Source organism: Hoplias malabaricus, chromosome 2, assembly GCF_029633855.1.
Source record: "Hoplias malabaricus isolate fHopMal1 chromosome 2, fHopMal1.hap1, whole genome shotgun sequence".
In the NCBI taxonomy this organism is placed as follows: Eukaryota; Metazoa; Chordata; class Actinopteri; order Characiformes; family Erythrinidae; genus Hoplias; species Hoplias malabaricus.
In genome coordinates, this window is record NC_089801.1 from 54,705,792 (window position 1) to 54,725,066 (window position 19,275).

At 39.8% G+C, this 19,275-nt stretch overlaps 1 protein-coding gene across 1 annotated transcript in view; it reads right to left on the reverse strand.

Moving 5' to 3' along the window:
• Positions 1 to 415: 415 nt before the first annotated feature.
• Positions 416 to 19,275, reverse strand: part of sugt1 (SGT1 homolog, MIS12 kinetochore complex assembly cochaperone) — a 28,609-nt gene continuing 9,749 nt past the window's right edge. The window contains exons 7-13 of the mRNA XM_066660274.1: positions 17,754 to 17,782; positions 17,179 to 17,204; positions 16,905 to 17,001; positions 15,041 to 15,148; positions 2,373 to 2,469; positions 2,057 to 2,229; positions 416 to 1,219 (exon numbers count right to left, since the gene is read on the reverse strand). Coding sequence (XP_066516371.1) covers positions 1,118 to 1,219; positions 2,057 to 2,229; positions 2,373 to 2,469; positions 15,041 to 15,148; positions 16,905 to 17,001; positions 17,179 to 17,204; positions 17,754 to 17,782 — 632 coding nt within the window. The 3' untranslated portion in view covers positions 416 to 1,117. The remainder of the gene's footprint in view (positions 1,220 to 2,056; positions 2,230 to 2,372; positions 2,470 to 15,040; positions 15,149 to 16,904; positions 17,002 to 17,178; positions 17,205 to 17,753; positions 17,783 to 19,275) is intronic.

Sequence of the window (19,275 nt, forward strand, 5' to 3'; positions counted from 1 at the left end):
ACTCTGAAGTCATTGAATTTGCGATTGGAAGAGTACAGAACATGAATTTGCTGCTGCTGTTATACTGAGAATATTGACTTCTGATTCAATGGGATTATGTAGTTCTCATCTTCACTGTTATGCCAAATAATAAACATTTGGCTGAAAAAAAAGTACTCTCTGTTAACTTTGTATTCAAGGGGTCTTTATGAACAGTCATATAAAGGACACATCACCAGATGTTTTGAGACAAAGTTTATTTACAATATGTGTAATCATATTCAGGAAAGCACGACTCCTCAAATACACCATAAAAATGGTGACAATGTATGAGGCACAGGTGCTTAAGGTGAAAACCTTAGTGAGATTGTAGTTCACTGAACAGAAGATCCAAATATGACAAAAAATTCTTTATTTATTTATTTATTTATATATAAAACATACAGATCTGTTTTAAAGTAAGAGATGTTCAAATTTAATTCAGCCAGTCTCCACACTTTAGACCAGTAGTCACCACAGCTGGTCCCACAGATCTCCTTTCCTGCAGTGTTTAGTTCCAACCTGTCTTTGAATTTGAACCTTGCATGTTGATCTCTTAATAGGAATGTCTGGGGTGAAACATGAGAAATTGGACCACGGATCTTACAAATGAACCCAGCTGAAAAATGAAAGAAATAAGACGTTTTTTCAGCAAATTGTATGTCAATCTGGTACCAGAGTTTAAACAAGTTGAAGTCGTTTTCAGAAGTTAATCAAGTCGTGTGGGTGTTGCTGTACGGTATTCTATTGTATCGTAAGTACATTCTGCTGGAATGTATACCTACAGGACCAGGACCAGGACTGGTGACCACTGATGTAAACTGTTGAAACTTGCCAAGAAATTGTGTCCATGAATACAAGTGTGATGCCTCTACAACATTTAGGCACAGGTTCTTAGACACAGTCAATTTTTTTCCATTTAAAAATTCACCTTCTGTGAATGTCAAGAGACCAACAACTGTATGGAATCCTTTACTCTTTTGGCCTAAGTTTAAGCCTGTGTCTGAAAAACTGGCCATATGTTAATAAGGCAAGATAGAATAGAAGGAAGGAGAGGGCCATGTGGTGGGAACAGTCGATGTGGTCATTCATCGTTCCATTAATATTGCTTCCATTCCATATCGTCCGGGGGATTCACGTCTACTTTCCGTTTTCCCACATCTGTCCAGTTAGTGCTGAGAACGGTGCCACCAGATTCCATCTGTGTAGAGATTGAAGAAAAGACATGATTAAAGATTCTCCGGTTATAAAGCACCTACAACATATGGATGCAACACATTAGAAATAAAATGTTTGTGACGTATTAGTCAGAAGAATTACGATTTTTATTTTCAGAAATATATGGATTTTTCATAAATAAAGCAAGAGAGAGTGATAGAATTGGACCAGCACATAAATTAATTTTCATTTTCCCAGAGGGAGTTGAGCAAAGCTCTTCTCAGTGATCGCAAATATGCTCGTCATATTCTACTTAATGTTCATTAAATCGTAATAATTTGGTCTGGAGGGTAATGTCCCAGCCTGTCGTTCCAGATCCCTCACATGCAAGTTTCATTAAAAATGTAGGCAGAAGATTTGACTTTTTTTTTTTTTTGGCAGAAAAAGGTCTCAGGAACAAGAGCTTAAGGCTCAAATGTCATTTTAAGAGGAATTACTGTAATCTTTAAATATGTCTACAAACTGTAACTGTCCAAAGAAACATATGAATCTCCATTTTAAAAAAAATATATAAATATTATATATTTAATTAATTTAAAGAAAGTTACAAATATTTTGACTGATGCCTCAGACGATGCTTAAATATTTTAAATATTCAAAAATAAATAAAAAAGTGAAATTACATCAATTATTTGCCACCATTATTATTATCAAACAGATAGTGTGTCCAGATTGAAAAAACACATGGTGGTTCACATATATTTGGATCTCATGCTAATATGAGAACCTTATTAAAAGAAACTCGTTATTGTCTACTAGCATTAGAAGACTTTCTTCTGTTACTACATCAAGTGAGAGAAACTTCCAACTAAGAACTTACGAAAGACTTGTTCATGGCCCGCTTGACCTCATCGGAGCCGTCTGAGTAGATCTGCTGGAACAGCTGGTTCAGTGCTGCATCTCCCTCTAGCTTCTCGTTCTTCTCTTCCTCCTTAATATCGCCCACCAATTTGTCCCAGTTGCGGGTGTAGTGGGAGGATGACGGGTACTGGCCTGAAAACAGAAGGAAGGGAAGAACAGAGGGAAGAGGGGAAATCAGGGAGCAGCCTCAGACAGACAGGTTGGTGTAATGAGACGTGGGAAATTGCCAGCTCGACTTTACTTGCGAAAAGCAAATATGTGCTTTTGATACTGACTTGGAGCAGGAGCAAAGTGTTTCACGTTGGGGAGGGTGCCTTCTCCTTCCAGCTTCTCCCACCGGATAGCTTCCGTCTTCTTCATCTTAATCTCAACCTGAAGAAGGTGGGCGAGTAATGGTGGGGAGGGGGAGAGGGATGGGGAGGGAGGTTAGAGAAAGAGACAATGAGTTATTCTGACAGGGGCACATGCCACAGAAGCAGCAGGGCATACAGTAGCTGTAGAACACCATCCCCCTACCCCCTCATGATCTCAGCTGAGTTAGCGAAGGCTACAAGCGCACAGAGCCGAAAAACTGCAGGGAGAAGGTTCAGATGTCGACACAATTTAAAGACATCTCTGCACGGCTTCCTGATAGGGTATGTTTCTTTCATGAACATTAGCCGAGCTGCGATAGTGACATTTGGAAATCCGTCCTAGGGAGTGGGGTTGCACAGGGGTCGAGGCAGGGGGGGAAAAAGGGCAGTTGTATGGTCGCACGAAATGGTTGTTTGGGGGGAGGGGGGGGGGGGGTTGGGGTGCGAGAAATAATAAAAGATATCACTCTTAAATCTCTCAGCACAAGCTCTGACATGTGCTCATTTCATTCCGAGCAATTTAGCAGTCAATACCACTTGATCAAGACAGGCACTTATAGCGGCCTGACAGAATGGCATTATCATCAAGCGCTTGTCCTTTGAGATGGAGAATGGAAATATAAATGGGACCAAATTGAAGCCAGTGCTACTGACGCAGCTAAAGCATCAAAGGGGCCTTAAATATTGATTTAAGAGGAGGCAATCGTGCTGTAAATTAAAACCCTCGGCACAGCGAGACAGTCTGTGAGAATGTGCGAAAGGATGGAGCAAAAAATTGAGGCAGGCACGCAAGTGTGATAGAGGGAAGGGAAGGAGCAGAGCAAGTGGAGGAGGGGAGACACCCCTTAGAACAGATAGCAAACATTTTTACGCCTCTCCTGCTTTTCACAGTTTCGAGGCGAGCGGTTACATGAGGCAGATGATAACTTGTGGGGCCTGACTGCCCCACCACCCCCCGCCCCACCCCACCCCCTTCCTTCCTTCCTTCTCTCTTTCTCTGGGCTATACAACATTAATCTCCCCCCTACATCTGCTGAGACTGGGTGTAAGGGGAGGTGACAGGCACGGCACGACTGCTGAGATTTCTGACGGGCATCCACGAAGCTTCCTGACAGTGCCATTAGGACCCCGAGGGGTGGCAGAAAAACCCCACCATGCCACCTAAAAACTCCCTGCCTGTCACCGTCACAGCCATTAAGCGAGCGGGTGGCCATCTCTGGCATGTCACGTATTCTCGTCTGAGCTTCTTAAACTCACAACAACCCCCAAAATACCAAAAAATGTGTGTGCGCTTGTGTGTATGTGAGAGAGTGAGTGAGCGAGACCACACACACACACACACACACACACACACACACAGATGACTGGAATGGTGCACTGGCTGTGGATTATGAGGCGTCTCGTTAAAAGAAATAAATAAACCAGCAGACGGTGACAGGCGTGGAAATTAAAAAGGGATGCTGTTGCTTATTTGTTTGCGAAGCGAAAATGACTCGCCGGGTTTGCGGCATTTCAGATCATGCCCCCTTCCCATTCCAGCCCCATCCATCCTATCCAATAAGGCAGCTGGTAATTGGTTCCCTGTCATCCTGCCATCCCCCGGGCATGGCAAGCAAGGTCAGCCACCTCTCTTCATGAAAGTACAGAGCAGAGCATCTGTGCTTTTTTTTCCTTCTTCTTTCTGAGGGGTTAAGCAGGTCGCAGAGGGCAAGTTTGCTGAGTTTTCTGTGAAGATAAGGGCACTGAGTATTAGGCTTCACGCAGAGAGGACCAGAGAGAGGGCTCGATTTGTTTATCCCAATCTCGATAGATGTCTGAGAGAAAGCTCCCGAAACACACTGGTATATAAAACACAGTCGGATGAGAAATTGCACCCAAGAACCGAAGAGGGAGGGGGGAAAAAGAAAAGTATGCTGGCATTAACAAGATTAAGTACAAAATTCCAAGTTTTGACATTCTAATTCACCTCCTACTGAAAAGAGGCCTTAGGCTCTCTGCTTTTCAGAGAGTAAAAATCCTATTATTTGCCAACTCAGACTTCCATGTTGACATTTCATTTGAGGCCATGTTCGAGCGAAAGTGAAAACCCAACCAGAGGTGCTTTTTTTTATTATTTATTTATTTATTTATTTATTTTTTTAAAGCAGCTTTTGCTTTAAGAGGCTGGTGCTTCCATCCATCTCTAAGTTCCTGAGTGCCAGCAAGCCATTGAGTTAGATCAAGGACTAATTACACAGTGCGTACACACGACAACACATCATTCACTGTTCACTGCCCCCAAAAACCTGGATCAGCACCAAAGTCTAGCACTCGCAGACCCTTGGATGAAGTCAGATTGCTCTTTATATTAAAAGTCTATGGGATGCTGAAGTAACCGAGTGTGTACAGTAAAAGATAAACAATTTAATGAGTAATTTTTTGTTTGTAGGTTAAGTAATATCATAATATTAATTACATACGACAAGATTTAAAGAATTTAGAGAATATCAGGATTTGTTGAATCTGGTTATTTTACGTGCACCTCAATAAGGATTGGGTGATTTTAGCATAATCCTAATATGGTGGTGGTGGGGGGGGGGACCACCGCAAAACACACACACACACACACAAAATAATAAAAAATAAAAGCCCAGACCAATTCTCAAGAATGTGAAAACAACCTTCTTTACATAACAAACCGTTTAAATCACGTTCTGGCTCCTTCTCATTCCATAAAAAATAGCTGGACTTTCAACATATTCAACATATTTAATTTATTCTAAAACTTCTAATCTTTCATCAAAATTATATTTTCTTGCCTAAATCTAGTCTTTTTATTTTTTTTTGTTTATTACTGCGCACCAGCAGATAAGGCAAATAAATGTTAAGCATGTTTCATCTAACATGGAAGTATATGACATACTATTAAGAAGCCACATGGACTATATGCAGGATACTACATATTCATAAGGCACCTAACAGTACACCGTACAAGCACATGAACAAAAGTTATTCTTTTTCTGTGATTCAGTGATAATAATTGTCAGAAAACACCATATTTAGCAACATATTTCAAATTCAGGACTGCAATTAATAGCTATTTGGCATTTGGGTTTCAACAATCACATTTTACGTTTATAAAATTGGTTTCTAACTATTTAAATGAGTTGTATAGTAAAAGTACAGGAGGTCCTCGGGTTACGTCAGTCCCGAGTTACGATGTTTCTCCCATTTACTGTATAAAGCCTTGTTTCGACTTAAGTGGTTTTGCCTCGTAAACATCGTAACGCGAACTTCGTGTTTGCTGTGCGCGGCGGAGGAATACACGGTTACCCGGCTCGGGACGGAGGAGGACGCCGTTAGGATAGGATAAGTGCTTACACCATGTTATTTACGTACAGTATGTTCCGACTTACACCGAAAATCAGTTTACGACGCAACGTAGGAACGAATCAACGTTGTAAGTTGAGGACCCCCTGTATTTTGTAGCAGTTATATAGTATATCCACAGAATCAATAAAAAATGTCAGTAAAAACAGAATGCAGTAATGTGCGAATCATTTAAACTCTATTTAATAGAAAATGGTACAAAGACTGTCCTGTTGAAAATGAGAATGTTGATTGTCTTTTGAAAAATATAGGCCACTTTTGAATTTGATGCCAACAACACATTCCAAAAACGTTGGGATGGGGAAAAGAAAACATGGGTCAAGTTTTGTAATGCTGCATAAACAAATAAATAAGGTTAATTGGCAACGAATCAGTGACATGATTGGGTTTAAAAAGAACATTTCAGAAAGTCAGTCTATCAGAAGTTGAAGAGGGATTCACCACTCTGAAAAACTGAACAAGCAAATGTGCAACAAGAATAAAATTTCTCAACTTAAAATAGTAAAGAACTTTGGAATTATCTATTATTACAGTAGTGCTGGGGGATATGACCACAAATCAATATCATTTTACCTCGATTAAGATTAACTTTTCATTCATTTATTAATTTATTTATTGGCTCTCATTTCACTGACAAGGCATTTATTATTATTTTTAATGTGGCTGGGACATTTTAAGCCTTTTTTAAATGTATTTTTTAATTTGAGCTATGCACTGTGAATCACGTGACTACATACGCAGTAGTGTGGTTTTAAGGGAACATTAACTAAATGAACAGAATTAAAAGGAAAATCAGTTTATTTGATAGAGGTGATATGTTGATTCAAAATTCTGAAATTCAATTTCGATTCATTTTCCATTAATTGCCTAGCCCAAATGTACAGTACATAATATTAAAAGATTCAGAGAGGAAACCATAAATACAGTGGATGCAGAAACACAGCTTCCTTCTCTGGGCCTGAGATCATTTAAGAGGGACTGAGGTGAAGTGGAAAAGTTTCTTGTATCTGATAAAAATCTAAATTCTATATTCTTTTTGGAAATCACAGATAATGGCATGGGTGACTTACATATCCGTGAAGGTACCGTTATTGCTGAATGACACACATGATGTCTATTTCTGGGAAGGCATTTTACGCATGTTCTGCTAAACAAGTCCCTGTTGAAAAACACTGTCACCTGACAGGTCACCTTTTGAAAAACACTTTATGTACATTATGATTCAAACACACTCTAACAGAGACCCTGAGCTATTGATCAGCATAAATCCTATAGCAAGTAAGAATGGGGGAACTTTTAAAACGACAGCATTTAACCTCCTCAGTTCCCAAACATTTACAGAAAGTTGTTAAAAGAAGAGATGATGCAGCACAGTCGTCAACATGCTGCATCCTAAATATTTTTGTAATGCATTGCTGGCAGATTTTAAGAACAATAAACTTTTCAACATTAGACATTTTCTATGTACAGTGGTCCCTCGCGGTTCGTTTTTCTCGTGGGTATTTGATTAATATATAATTAATATACGGTTGCTTGAAGCGCTACTTGCCGACGTGAGACTGTAAACAACACATGATTGGTTGACTGATGGAAAGCGACCAACCAGAGAATGCTGCTTTGTATCCCAGTCATTCGTGCTTAGCTACCCCTCTCCGCTCTTAAAATAGTGTACAACAACTAAAATAATGTATAAGTATTAAAATAAATATAGCGTCCCTACTTCGCGAATTTTCACTACACAGTTAGAGTGAGGGATCACTGTACTATGTTCAATAAAATATAGGGTAATAAACATTTTGCAAATAACTGCATTTTATATTTACTTGCTTTTTTTTTAATTTATTTATATAAATGGGGCTTGTAGTAATTATACATTAAACCATATAATGACATTTGTAAATCACCATCTGAAATTCATCGTTAAGTGTCCCTAGTAAAGGTGTTGGTTTTTCAAAATGTTTAAGAGCAAAAGTGGTTCTTTGGAGATTGTGGGTATTCATAGAATTTTATTCCACTTTTGAGGTAGAAACAGCTTCTATTCTGAGAGGATTTTACACTAGATATTGGAACATATTTTGCAGGTTAATGTGCTCAGGTACAAAAGCTGCATGAATAAGTTTGGATAAAAATATCAAACAATTTGTTGGTGCTCCATCGCGCCAGACGTCCAGATCTTTTTTCTTCATTAGAAAGACAAGTGCTGATTTCTTTCTGTACTAACAGAAACTGTAGCAGCAGCACCTGATTTAATTAAGTGAAGGACTGAATGACTAAAGCATGTATTATTTGTGCTTTCTCAGGTAGATTGTTAAAAACAGTTAATCAAATTCAAAACCAAGGACTGATTACAGCCCAAATAAATAACTTCACAAATCCATTTTGTGAGGTGTCTTCTGTACAGTAGTGTGCGTTCTTAAAAATCAAGGCTTAGTTGCAGGAAAATTCACCTGGCTTGTCAAACATCTTCAGCAAGTCAAGTTTTCAAATTCCTATTCCATTAGCCAGAAATAGCACTATATGCACTAAATGCTATGCTGGCTTTGAAAAAGCAACTGCACTGCGAAAATCTAGAGCAGACCGAGGGTGCAGTCAACAATGGCTGCAATGATAATGCATTCAGGTGAATGCATAAAGAAGATTAGGATGCATAGCATGTGCCTGCGGGCCATGGCTGACGCTGGAGGGTTAGCACTGAGCAACATGCCATGCCAGTGTATTTTCTAAAACCAGGTGCTCCAGAGAAGCCCAGCGGACCTGTGAACAAATGGGGCTTTGTGAGGGCTCCAGTCCAGCGATCAGGGGAGACGAGTGAGCGAGGGTGTGTGTGTGAGAGAGAGAGAGAGAGAGAGAGAGAGAGAATGTGTGTGTGTGAGAGAGAGAGTGAGTATCCCTTGTGGGGGGATTGGGGGGTCAGCTGTGTGCCAGGAGTCTCCTGAAGAAGTAGAGTTGAGCCTCCCTCCCCTCTCGCCCTCATGTTTAAACAGAGCCCTTGTTACACTACCCTGTGCAGACACCCATGGAATGCACTTCTTTCCACCGTTGCCATGGCACAAGGTCCAGGGTAGAAAGGAGAGTCCTCCCTTGATGAATCTGGCAGGACAAGTCAGGTAGCATAGTGTGTGCATTTACCGAGTGTGTGTGTGTCTGCTCTCATATACAAGCCATTTAATGTTCATTTATAGATTCCCTGTTTGGTCCACAGAAGACAGAAGTTCAGCAATTACTAAAAAACAGCTCCACCTTTGAAATTCTATAAAGGCTAGCAAGTCTCAAGGTACCACACCACTGTTTATGGAAAATAAACCCCTTCAGGCTTTTTTTTTTTAAGTAATTTCAGTCGATAGAGTGCCAAAACATTATTTAAGTCTTGTCTAGTCGCCTTGAAATATTACTAGAACATGATTTTGATTTTGGAAACACTGTCAATGTCATTAAGGCTGCTATTACTCCAAGCAGAGACCATTACATATAAGTGAAGCAGGGAAAAGAGTCCAGTTTACGCAACTTTTAAGAACAGAAAAAGGCACCTTTGGAAAAATGACCTGTTTTGAGCAACTACATATAAATGATCATTTATCTTGCACCATGTACATGACGCAAATGTTTGTTACTGACTTCTTATAACTTATAATAAATCCATCCTAATGCAAGAAAACAACAACAACAACAAACGAGAAATAGGACCAAATACAATCTGGTTTTTACAAAATGTTAAAATTATTAACTACCCAATAAATCCATTGGATGTGGTTTTATTTCAGTCAATGTTAGTTCATTGATGTTTCCTAAACCTGCCCCCAATACACCAAAGCCTTTATAACAATTTCTGCCTCCAGTAAATCAATCAGTATTCATGAGACCTCCATGGAAGCACAGGTGTAGGCAATGTTATGTTGTGATAAACTTGTATCACAGTACAGAGACCCCAGGGAATTATGTTTCTTATTATAAGAAATTAAAGTCCATAATAAATAAACAATAATTTGTTATGGGGTGATAATAGTTGCAGATAATTACAAGCCTAAACAGCTGTAACTTGCACAGAATCACAGGTCAATATAAATAGGCAAGAGGCTGATGCACTGTCTGTCATGATGACTTTGTTGGCGTACTAAAACCTAGCTAACATACAAATAAGGCAGCAACATGTTTTCAGAGATCATAACTTTTTGGCGGACGATGATGACTGGTTAATGATTTAACACTTTGCTGCTGCAGCCACATGTTGTCACTCAACTAACTTGCATTTGTAATGCCATGACCGAGGCTGTCAAATAACACACTTTCGCCTTGACCTCTGAAACAGTAACTTCTACTGCGCAATTTTCTGAAGTTTCTCTTTTTTGTCTTTTGGTCCAACATTGTCTCCACTACCTCACGCGAAAATGAACAGAGAAGCCCATATTTACTAGAACGCCTACTGGGCCGGCCTAGAAGAGGCATTTTACGCTTACTGACTGACTGACACCTAATGTGGAAACATGCATACGCAAGTAGGACCTGTTAATTCAGCCATATTTCACAGAGAGAACTTCAGGTGGCGCCACTACACCGTCTGTTGTTAGTTCATTAGTTCAGCCATATTTTACATTCTAATTCCTGAACTAAATTTGGAACCGTTTTGCGGTGACCAAACATTTATTTGTAACAAATATTTATTTTGGGACCTAAAAAATGCGTCCTAAATGGAAATTGATTTTTAAATCGCCAAAAATGTTGTTGTCTGCAGGTTTTCGCCTGTCCCATTTCTTGCCATAAGCCCTAAATCCTTCATTAAAATTTTTACTTTGACGACGTTGTTGAAAGGTGAGCAGACGGTGGGAGGGCTGAAGTATTCAAGGGGTCAGAGAGTTGAGAGCTGAATTAGGACACACTTGCGCCGCTTCAGCGCTGTAGGTCCACCATCCACCACGGTGCAGCTCAGTGTTTTACTGGAGCCTCGAACAGAAATGTGTTGAACGTTGTGGAGGTAATATTTATCATAGTCTCTTCTTTTAATATTTGTGACCCAGCCTTTTTTTTTGTCTATTATATATTTAACAAACAGAAAGTCAGCTTGTCTGTCTCTATAACGACAGAAATACACAGACACATCTCACCCTTTTAGATTTTATGACGAGTAAATTACATCTGCACTGTTTTTTGTTTAACTTTACACAAAATCTCCTGATTATTAAAGCCAGAACACCAGAGCGAGGTGTTACTTAAAATAAACAAGGCTGTGAGTTTGTTACATAAGTCAGTACATAAATATCTAGTTCCTAGGGATGCCCTGTTCCTTTATCAAGTATAGATTACTTGGTTGATAAAATGTTGAGGAGCTTGGTTTTAGAAATGTTCAAATTCTTATATGTTAAATTGTTGCTTTAACGTCATCTCCACACCGTGCTTCAGTTTTGTAGCTTTGTATCAACAGAATATAACAGGATATCCATGATCATTCATACACTGTCAGCAATTGACAAGATAATGCCTTTGTTTACAATAATAACAAACTATTAAAATAGTTTGCTATGAAGAAATAAGCTTGTCCAGACCTTCCAATGGCAAGGGTATATATTTTGGGCTTTCCTGTTTTTGAAATACCAGAAACACCTCTGTGACAATGGCTAGATTTCTATTGGTGGTCTGGCAGAACTAGGCTTGCCTAGTTTCTTTTTGCTCTTGTTAAATATTCAACAAGGTTATTTGCATTGACCATTTATAGGTAAATATGGGCGCTATGGAGGTGTAACACAAGGCTGATTCACCTGTGCACCTTTTGAAGAAGGTTGTGATTTATAAAGAGAAAACAGGTGTTCAGGTTCAATTTTTTTTAGGCGTATGCAATTTCCTGGCTTTGGCCGCACGCACACTTTCATTCCTCACAACTGTCCAAAATCACTGTTTTATAAACGAGGCCCCTGGAGATTATTGCAAAAAAAAAAAAAAAAAGCCCACAATCCAATAGGGGACATGCAAAAGCTTGTTAGCGATCATAATAGCCATTTGTGTGTTGTAATGGCAAACAAACTTTCCGCTAATTATACAGAATATGAATAATGTTTATGTTATAACATGTAACATATATAAAACATTAATTTCCATTAATTTGTCTTACTGTCATTTCTCAATTCTGTACCTTATTTTTCTATTAGTCCAATATAAACCCTTAAAAGCAAAAATTTGTGTGTAAATGTTTTTGAAAATCTTTTTACAGGTGGTAGTGCTGGATAATTCTCAGAATAACTCATTTGAGTCCAGTCCTATAGCAATATGGCCTCACAAACAGGCATCCACTGCATGTTTTGTAAGAGAGATCTACAGCACATTCCATTTAAAGCAGTACATTGACTATTTGTTTGCTTCATTAACGCAATGACCTAACATATTCATGTGTGCAAGCATGTCTTTGAGAACCGGGATGCCCTCTCATTAACTAGCATGCGAACTCTACTCAGGATGACCCACCCAACTGTAAAGCAATTAAATCTTCAAAAGTAACTCGTTAACATGAGAGCAGCCAGCCTCTGATGGTCTATAAGAGCACATTAGTGCATGCTCAGCTCATCACCAGCATTTGCTGCTATGCTACTTTAACCATTTGTCACGGGGCCATTTAAAGGCTGCATGGCACATGAATGCATTTAGACTGAACCTTCACATACTTCAAGAATGCCTCTCCACATAACTGATGAAGATGTATATCTGAAAAATATTCATTCATCTTCTTTAACAGATTCTTCATCTTCTTTAACCCTGGGCAGGGCACCAGCCCATTGGAGGGCACCCACACTCTTTTCACACAGTCAGTCAAAGCATCTGTTTCTGGATTTGTGGGAGAAAACCGGAGCACCCAGAGGACACCCTCACAGACACGTGGAGAACACACCAAATCCCTCACAGACTGTGACCCCAGGTGAGGATAATACAGAATCCCAGGACCCCTGGATGTCTTGAGGTATCTGAAAGCTCAGATAATTCTAATTATTATTTAAAAAAAGTTCACTATATTACCAAATGTTTGTAGACATGGTCACTGCTTTGTCATGTGTCAACTAGAAGGGCATTAAAGCAAACCACCCTTCATTGGGAATCTAGATGCTGTTACAGCAGGAAAGAAGAGAAAAAATATCCTTAATAATGGCCCTGATTTTAGAATCAGTGTTGCATGAGAAGTTGTATGTATAAAGAGCTTTTCTCTGCCCTTTCAGCATTAATGAGAATGCATATTAGGGGAGGATCACATTTGTGTTTGTAGAGGCAGGATGTAATGGGTGATGAGTGTGAGGTGGTGTGGGAGGAGAGGGAGGGATATATACCAATGTTTAAAAATGAACCTCACAAAATCAACAAAACAACAATCAATGCAGTTTTCCTTATTTGCACACAGCGAAAAGCACTTGCTTTCAGAGCTAGACACATCAGCATAAAGAATATTGCTGTCCTCTTAAACATTACAGACCACATACTAATTACATCATGGATTAATTTGGCCATGGTTCAACCAACACAGAAGAGTTTTTTATTCACAATATGAGTTCTGGAGAAATCAGATGTACTAACATTAAATGCCAGCTAGGATATACAGACAAGTTGATGAATTAAAGCAGTGGCTCTGAAGTTTTTCCACCTTCCACTTTTTAACAGCCTGCAAGGGCACAAATTTCAATTTTTTCCAAATTTCTTAAGTTCAGACACAGAAAACTTAACAATTAGGGCCTGAACAAATGCTTAAAAGACATCCTTTTCATCTTTTTGGTTTAATCACAGAGACTAAAAATATCTTAATATGTTAAATAAACAGAAAAGTGATATGAAACGGCTTAAGTTTAACACTAGGAGCACTGAAGCCAGTCATTTGATTGCTGTGACATCCTAGAGCTACACAGCTGCACACTTGTTACCAGAAGTTTGCCAATTGATCCCAACAATCAGTGGGGACATCCAAGCCTGAAGTGCCCTTGAGCAAACACTTAACCGCATAAAGGCTCCTCGGGTGCTGAGGATGGCTGCCTGTTGCTCCAGGTGTGTGTATTCACTGGCTCAATAATTAGTGTCAATGTGTGTGTTTACTGCCACGGATGTGTTAAATGCAGAGGTAAAAATTTGTTGTATGGTTGTACATGACCATAAAGCATGTCACTATCAATTTGCTATTAACACTAGATGCCTGCATTTTCAGGCTGCAATTCCCTTTCGGCCAGCAGATGTTACAAATAATCTTACATGCCCTGAGGATGGGCCCATGGACAACTAGAGGGTCTTTCACAGGTCACTAGTGGTCTGCAGCCCATAGGCTGAGCATTCCTCAATTTAAGAATTGTGTGAACAATGAGTGGAAATGAATATTAAATGGAGGTGCTTTTATAAAGATGCTATCTTACTGAGGTCTGTGGCATGTACAAAACACCAAACTTTGATCGAGATGATCAGGGCAAGTTTAATTGTTGGTGTTTGAATGACAGGAGCTTCAGCCCTTAAGACTTCCAAGTAGTGATACAATAACAGTCACAAAAACTGTGTTTGAATCTAGATCTAGTGAATACTAAATAGGGCTGGATATAGTGGTTATAAGCAGTGGTTATAAATGTCTATACAGGACATGACCAGTGTTTAAGCATTGTCATTCCAGAACTACAAGGAGATGGATATTATTGTGAGGTTGCAGGGTATAATTCTCTCATTACAAAGACAAATGTAGAAATGAGTGTTCGGTGATGCAGAAACAATTGGCACTGGTCTACAGAGAAGTGGGAAAAGGTGATAAAGTCTGAGTCATTCTTCACCACATTTTTCACAGGTAGGCGTGTACATGTGTGATGCAAACCAAGAGAATGATGCAGGCCTGAATGCTTGATTTCAAAAGTGAGGAGGTCTGGTAGCTCGGTTATGCTGTGATGGCATTTTAATGGCATGGCTGGGTTTCACTTGTTTCCTTCAAGGAAAAGGTCACTGCAAATATAAATAATCTGAGCAATCACCTATATTCTATGGTGAAAAATGTCTTTCTTCATGGTTTCCTTCTGGGTGGAGGAACACCAGTTTCAAGAGAATTGTTTACTTCCAGTGTAGTTCCTAAAGAGGCACTGTACCTGTACTGGCAGCAGTTATTGGTCAAAAACCTTCCAAAGATCTTAAGAACACCTACAATGGTCATCTGTCCATATATGAACAGGTTTATCCCCTTCAGAAATGAATGAAAGAATGGATTTAGGGTTGACTGAAACTTTAAAACAGACCTTGGTGGCAAGGACCCTATATGTGCTCTGCTCAGGAACCACAAGGTGTAGAAGGGGGATATGTAGGCAGTAATCCTCTCCAGATGGAAGCTTCACCACTGCTCTCAGCTGTAGGGGGGGAGACAAATGACACCATGTAACTATTTTGTCAAGTCTGTAACATACAAGCATCAAATAAGGTGGGCTGAGGACTTGGAGATTAGTATTATACCAGAAATAAGACATGTTGAGAAAAACAACTTGGTATAAACGTTCAATTAACACCCACTCCACTTCCCGTGTCCAACGTCTACAAACCCTTATGGCTATTTTACACAACTGCCAACAGTTTTTGCCTCGAAGAGATGTAGCTGTTGCCGTCGATAAGATTAAAGATCTGTAAATATATGCGGCAAGATGTGAAAACTTTGTTCTACTGAGGCTTCACTGCAGGCCTGGTGAGGGAGAAGCCAGGGGGCATGTTTGATGCCTGGGAGCACATGACTCACAGCAAGGAGAGGAGATGGAGGAAGCCCCTGGCTCCAGGGCCCTGAAACCCCTCCTGCAGCTTCACTTTGAGGCTCACTTCAACTCCAAGCCTCCCTCTCGCCCCATCTCCCATCCTTCAACTCTCTTTATTCCCCCCATTCCTCATTTCTCCCCAGCTTTACACGGCTAGCGAGTCATAGAGGGAGACGATGCACAGCCAGGGTGCCGCTAGGGAGCCAACGAGACCCCCTCATTACCGGCGCACGGGCTGCTGGGATATCCCAGTGGGAGCCATGAAAACAGCCAGTGGGTAGATTCCCCTGATAGTGCCACATCCATATTTTATCTCATCTCCATCTCATTTGCAACCAAATTATTACACAAAACTCACATTTTCTGTAATTAATTTATAGAAGCCACATCAAACAACTGGCAATACTTTGATTTTTTTTTTAGGGAAAAAGGAATAAGATGGATGGGGGGGACAAGGAGGGGGTCGAGAAGTTATTTTCAAAACTGTTGCGCTTTTTTCGATCTCCACCTCCTTTAATCTGTAGGCTTTGTGAGCAGACACATGTAATTGTGTATCTCGGTGGCATGCAGCGTGTTAGCAACTGTGACCGCGCGTGAAATGCCTGTCCAACACTCTGTAGCAAGAGTTTCAGAACGAAATCCCTCAACTCAGCCAGTGCTTGATTAAAAATGCTCAGAGTTAAGGAAAATCTCTCATCTTTATCTTGACATTATGATTAAGGGAGATTAATGAAAAGATAGGGCCTATGCAGTGGTAAACAATTAAGTCATGCCTGCCATCTTGCTTTTAAGTTTGTAACATCACATTCAAAACAGCAACCGCTTGTTAAATTATGTGTATGACATAAAGCAATGAAGATTAATTACTAGCCTTAAATGCAAAGTTCTGTCAAGAATGCTAATGTCGCAAAAATATATAAAAGCAAAAGGTCACAAAATAGTGTCAAGTGCATTACATCATGCCAATGTCTGGCAACCAAAATACCATATTAGCTTGTTTTGTCAAGCTATGCCTTTAGGCTATAATCCATTTGACATAATTTGCATTACTAATCAGTTACTAACCTGGAGGTGTAATAATGGGATTGATTGGAATATATGGATACCAAAACTCGTCCTTTGTTCATATAGTTTCGATAGTTTAAGCATAAGGAGAAATAAATAAAAGGTTAAACCTGTATAGTATCTGTATAGATTTGGCCTAAGTGATTTTCAGTTGTAGAATTGACAGGAGGAGGAAAATGCCCTTTAAACGTTTTCTTTGGAATTTCCTAAATAATGAAACGTTTACCTCAACCTAATAATCCCCCTACAATTTATAAACATCAGTTACATTTCATTTTAATCAAGCAAGAACAGATACCTCTTTTTCCTTAAAGGTGACAGTAACATCCTCCTTCTTTGCGTTCTTTACCATTATGGTGAGAGTGACTTGAGACTCTGTCTGGTACCAATCATGTCTGAGGACAGAAAAGTACAGGGTGAGCTCTTCACTACTAACTGCACCATGATAGTGGGTTCTTGAAAAACACCCTCATAGAATATTCATTTGACATTTGGAGTGATTGTGTTTGTTGGCATTATATAGCATTATGCAGTATCACAATGCATAAGCCAGTAATTCTAATCATACTTACTTGATATGCGGAGCTGCAGTTTGCTTCTGAATTTGAGGAACGTTTGAGTGTTTCAGGTGGGGGAGGGTGGCAAGGAGAGGGAAAAAAACCCCAAAAACAAACACAGATCATGAAAAAACACCAAGAATAGCTTAGAGAGAATTTTTTTCTGCCTTACTCCTAATTTCCTATGGAGTGTATTTAAGGAAATATAATGTGCAACAGTGCCCCCAAATGGACGAGAGCGCACTACACTGACAATTCCCTCCACACGGATGCTCAGAGCATCCTTTGAGTGCTGCTGCACCCCCCAGGGCTGATGCTAGTGTTTGCTATTCACTGCAGAAAATCAAACTCGAGACATAAGGGAGGGAACGGAGATCATGGGAGTAAAAGGAATAAAGTGATTTAATGGGAATTTGATCCCGTCTAAGTGATTCATAGACCCTAGGTAATATAGTCCTTAGTAATCACATGCTGATATCATCCTCAATATAACCCAGTGTGAAAACAGTAGATTTTTATGCAGTTGTTTCATTCCACTTTAATTCAGTAGGAATGTCAGTAGTGATTACAGACAAAGAAATTACACATACCGTATTTGAGGTTCCGTTTTGGCTTTGTGCTGTTATAAACAGAGAGAAGAACAAAGTAGCAATTAGGGAAAAACATCAAGAGACCAAGGCTAGCTCAGAGTTTCTACTTTTCTGGTTGGTCTTGTAAGAAATATATGCAATCTTCAACTTTAAAAAAAAAAAAAAAAAAAAAGCCGGTACACTTCATAAACTCAATGCAAATGGGAACGCATAATTAAAAACATAACTCTACCCGTCATTTCATGTGCATCATAAAATGAAAACACAGCTGGAGGGAAGTGTGCAAAACTATATCCTGATGAAAACTGACACCCATCTCTTTTACTAAGAATAAAAAAAATAATGTATTCAAATTGGGGCTCAACTTAAGATGCTCCAAAGGCAATACTGTTCATACAGTAGTTTTAATGCATTCAGGTCTGTTTATGACAAGTCTTAAGCCTCAAAACTATTCCTGCGACGCCTATACGCCTACGCTTTAAGAGTTTGGGAGCTGTTTACCATTCCAAGTGCATTTCTTGCCAGCGTAAATATAAGCCTAAGAGGTCTTTTTCCCCAGTATTAAGCTGTTATGTCTCATAAATTATTGAATATTTTCATAAACAGTATGAGACAGAGCTCGCGAGCATCCGACAGCGCATTAATGGCGCCTAAAATGAGGTCGCATTTCAAAGGGGGGGGGGGGGTGGAATGAGTGGGAGCGTGTAGGGAGTGTGGGGGGAGGAAAAGGGAAAAAAAAAACTCCCTATGCATATCTAGTTTTGATCTATATGGAAAAGTCAGAGGCTGCTGGGGGGAGGGGAGGGGGGAACAACAGTCAAAGAGCAGACAGACGGTAGATGTGACTTATGCCATAAAAAGGATGTGTAAACCTCTACAATAACCCATGCCCTCAATAAAGAAAAAAAGAGAGGGGGTGGAGGAGAGCCTTGATCAACTGTAGACACTTCACGCCATGTACGCTTACTGAAAATGATGTAGTGCTTAATAACACGACAATCATTAGTGCAGCAGTCTTAATGGGAGCCTCTAATGAGAAATCTACGCTAATTCGGCCTTGGAAAAAAAAACTTTGCATGGGGACTGACAGTGGCAAGTCGACTGCAGCTAGAGAGAAGGCCTTTTTAGCACGCTGCTTGATTCTTAAACCTTCTCAAGAGCCAGAAGTGTGCTGACGTTTTAGAAAATAACACCCGTTCTTCTCGCAGCATGGGCTGCCCAAAGCTGCTAACAACTGATAATGGTTTCCGAATAGAAACATTCAGCTTCTGCCAGTGGCAAATTCAACAGTGTTGTACATCCCCGAATTACTAGTTGTTTGTTGCCCCCTGGCAATCATTTGAGTGTGCCGTGTCTAAGAATAGCTGGCCCCTTTTGAGGTACTGTGAGCATGTTGCTGATGGCAAATGTCAGGTCAGTAGATACACTCTGACACTTCAAATGTGGAGAACGTTAGGATGCAGAGGTCAGTGAATAAGCACTGCTATAGGTTCAACTCTGATTTTGCTATAGGGTTTCTAGC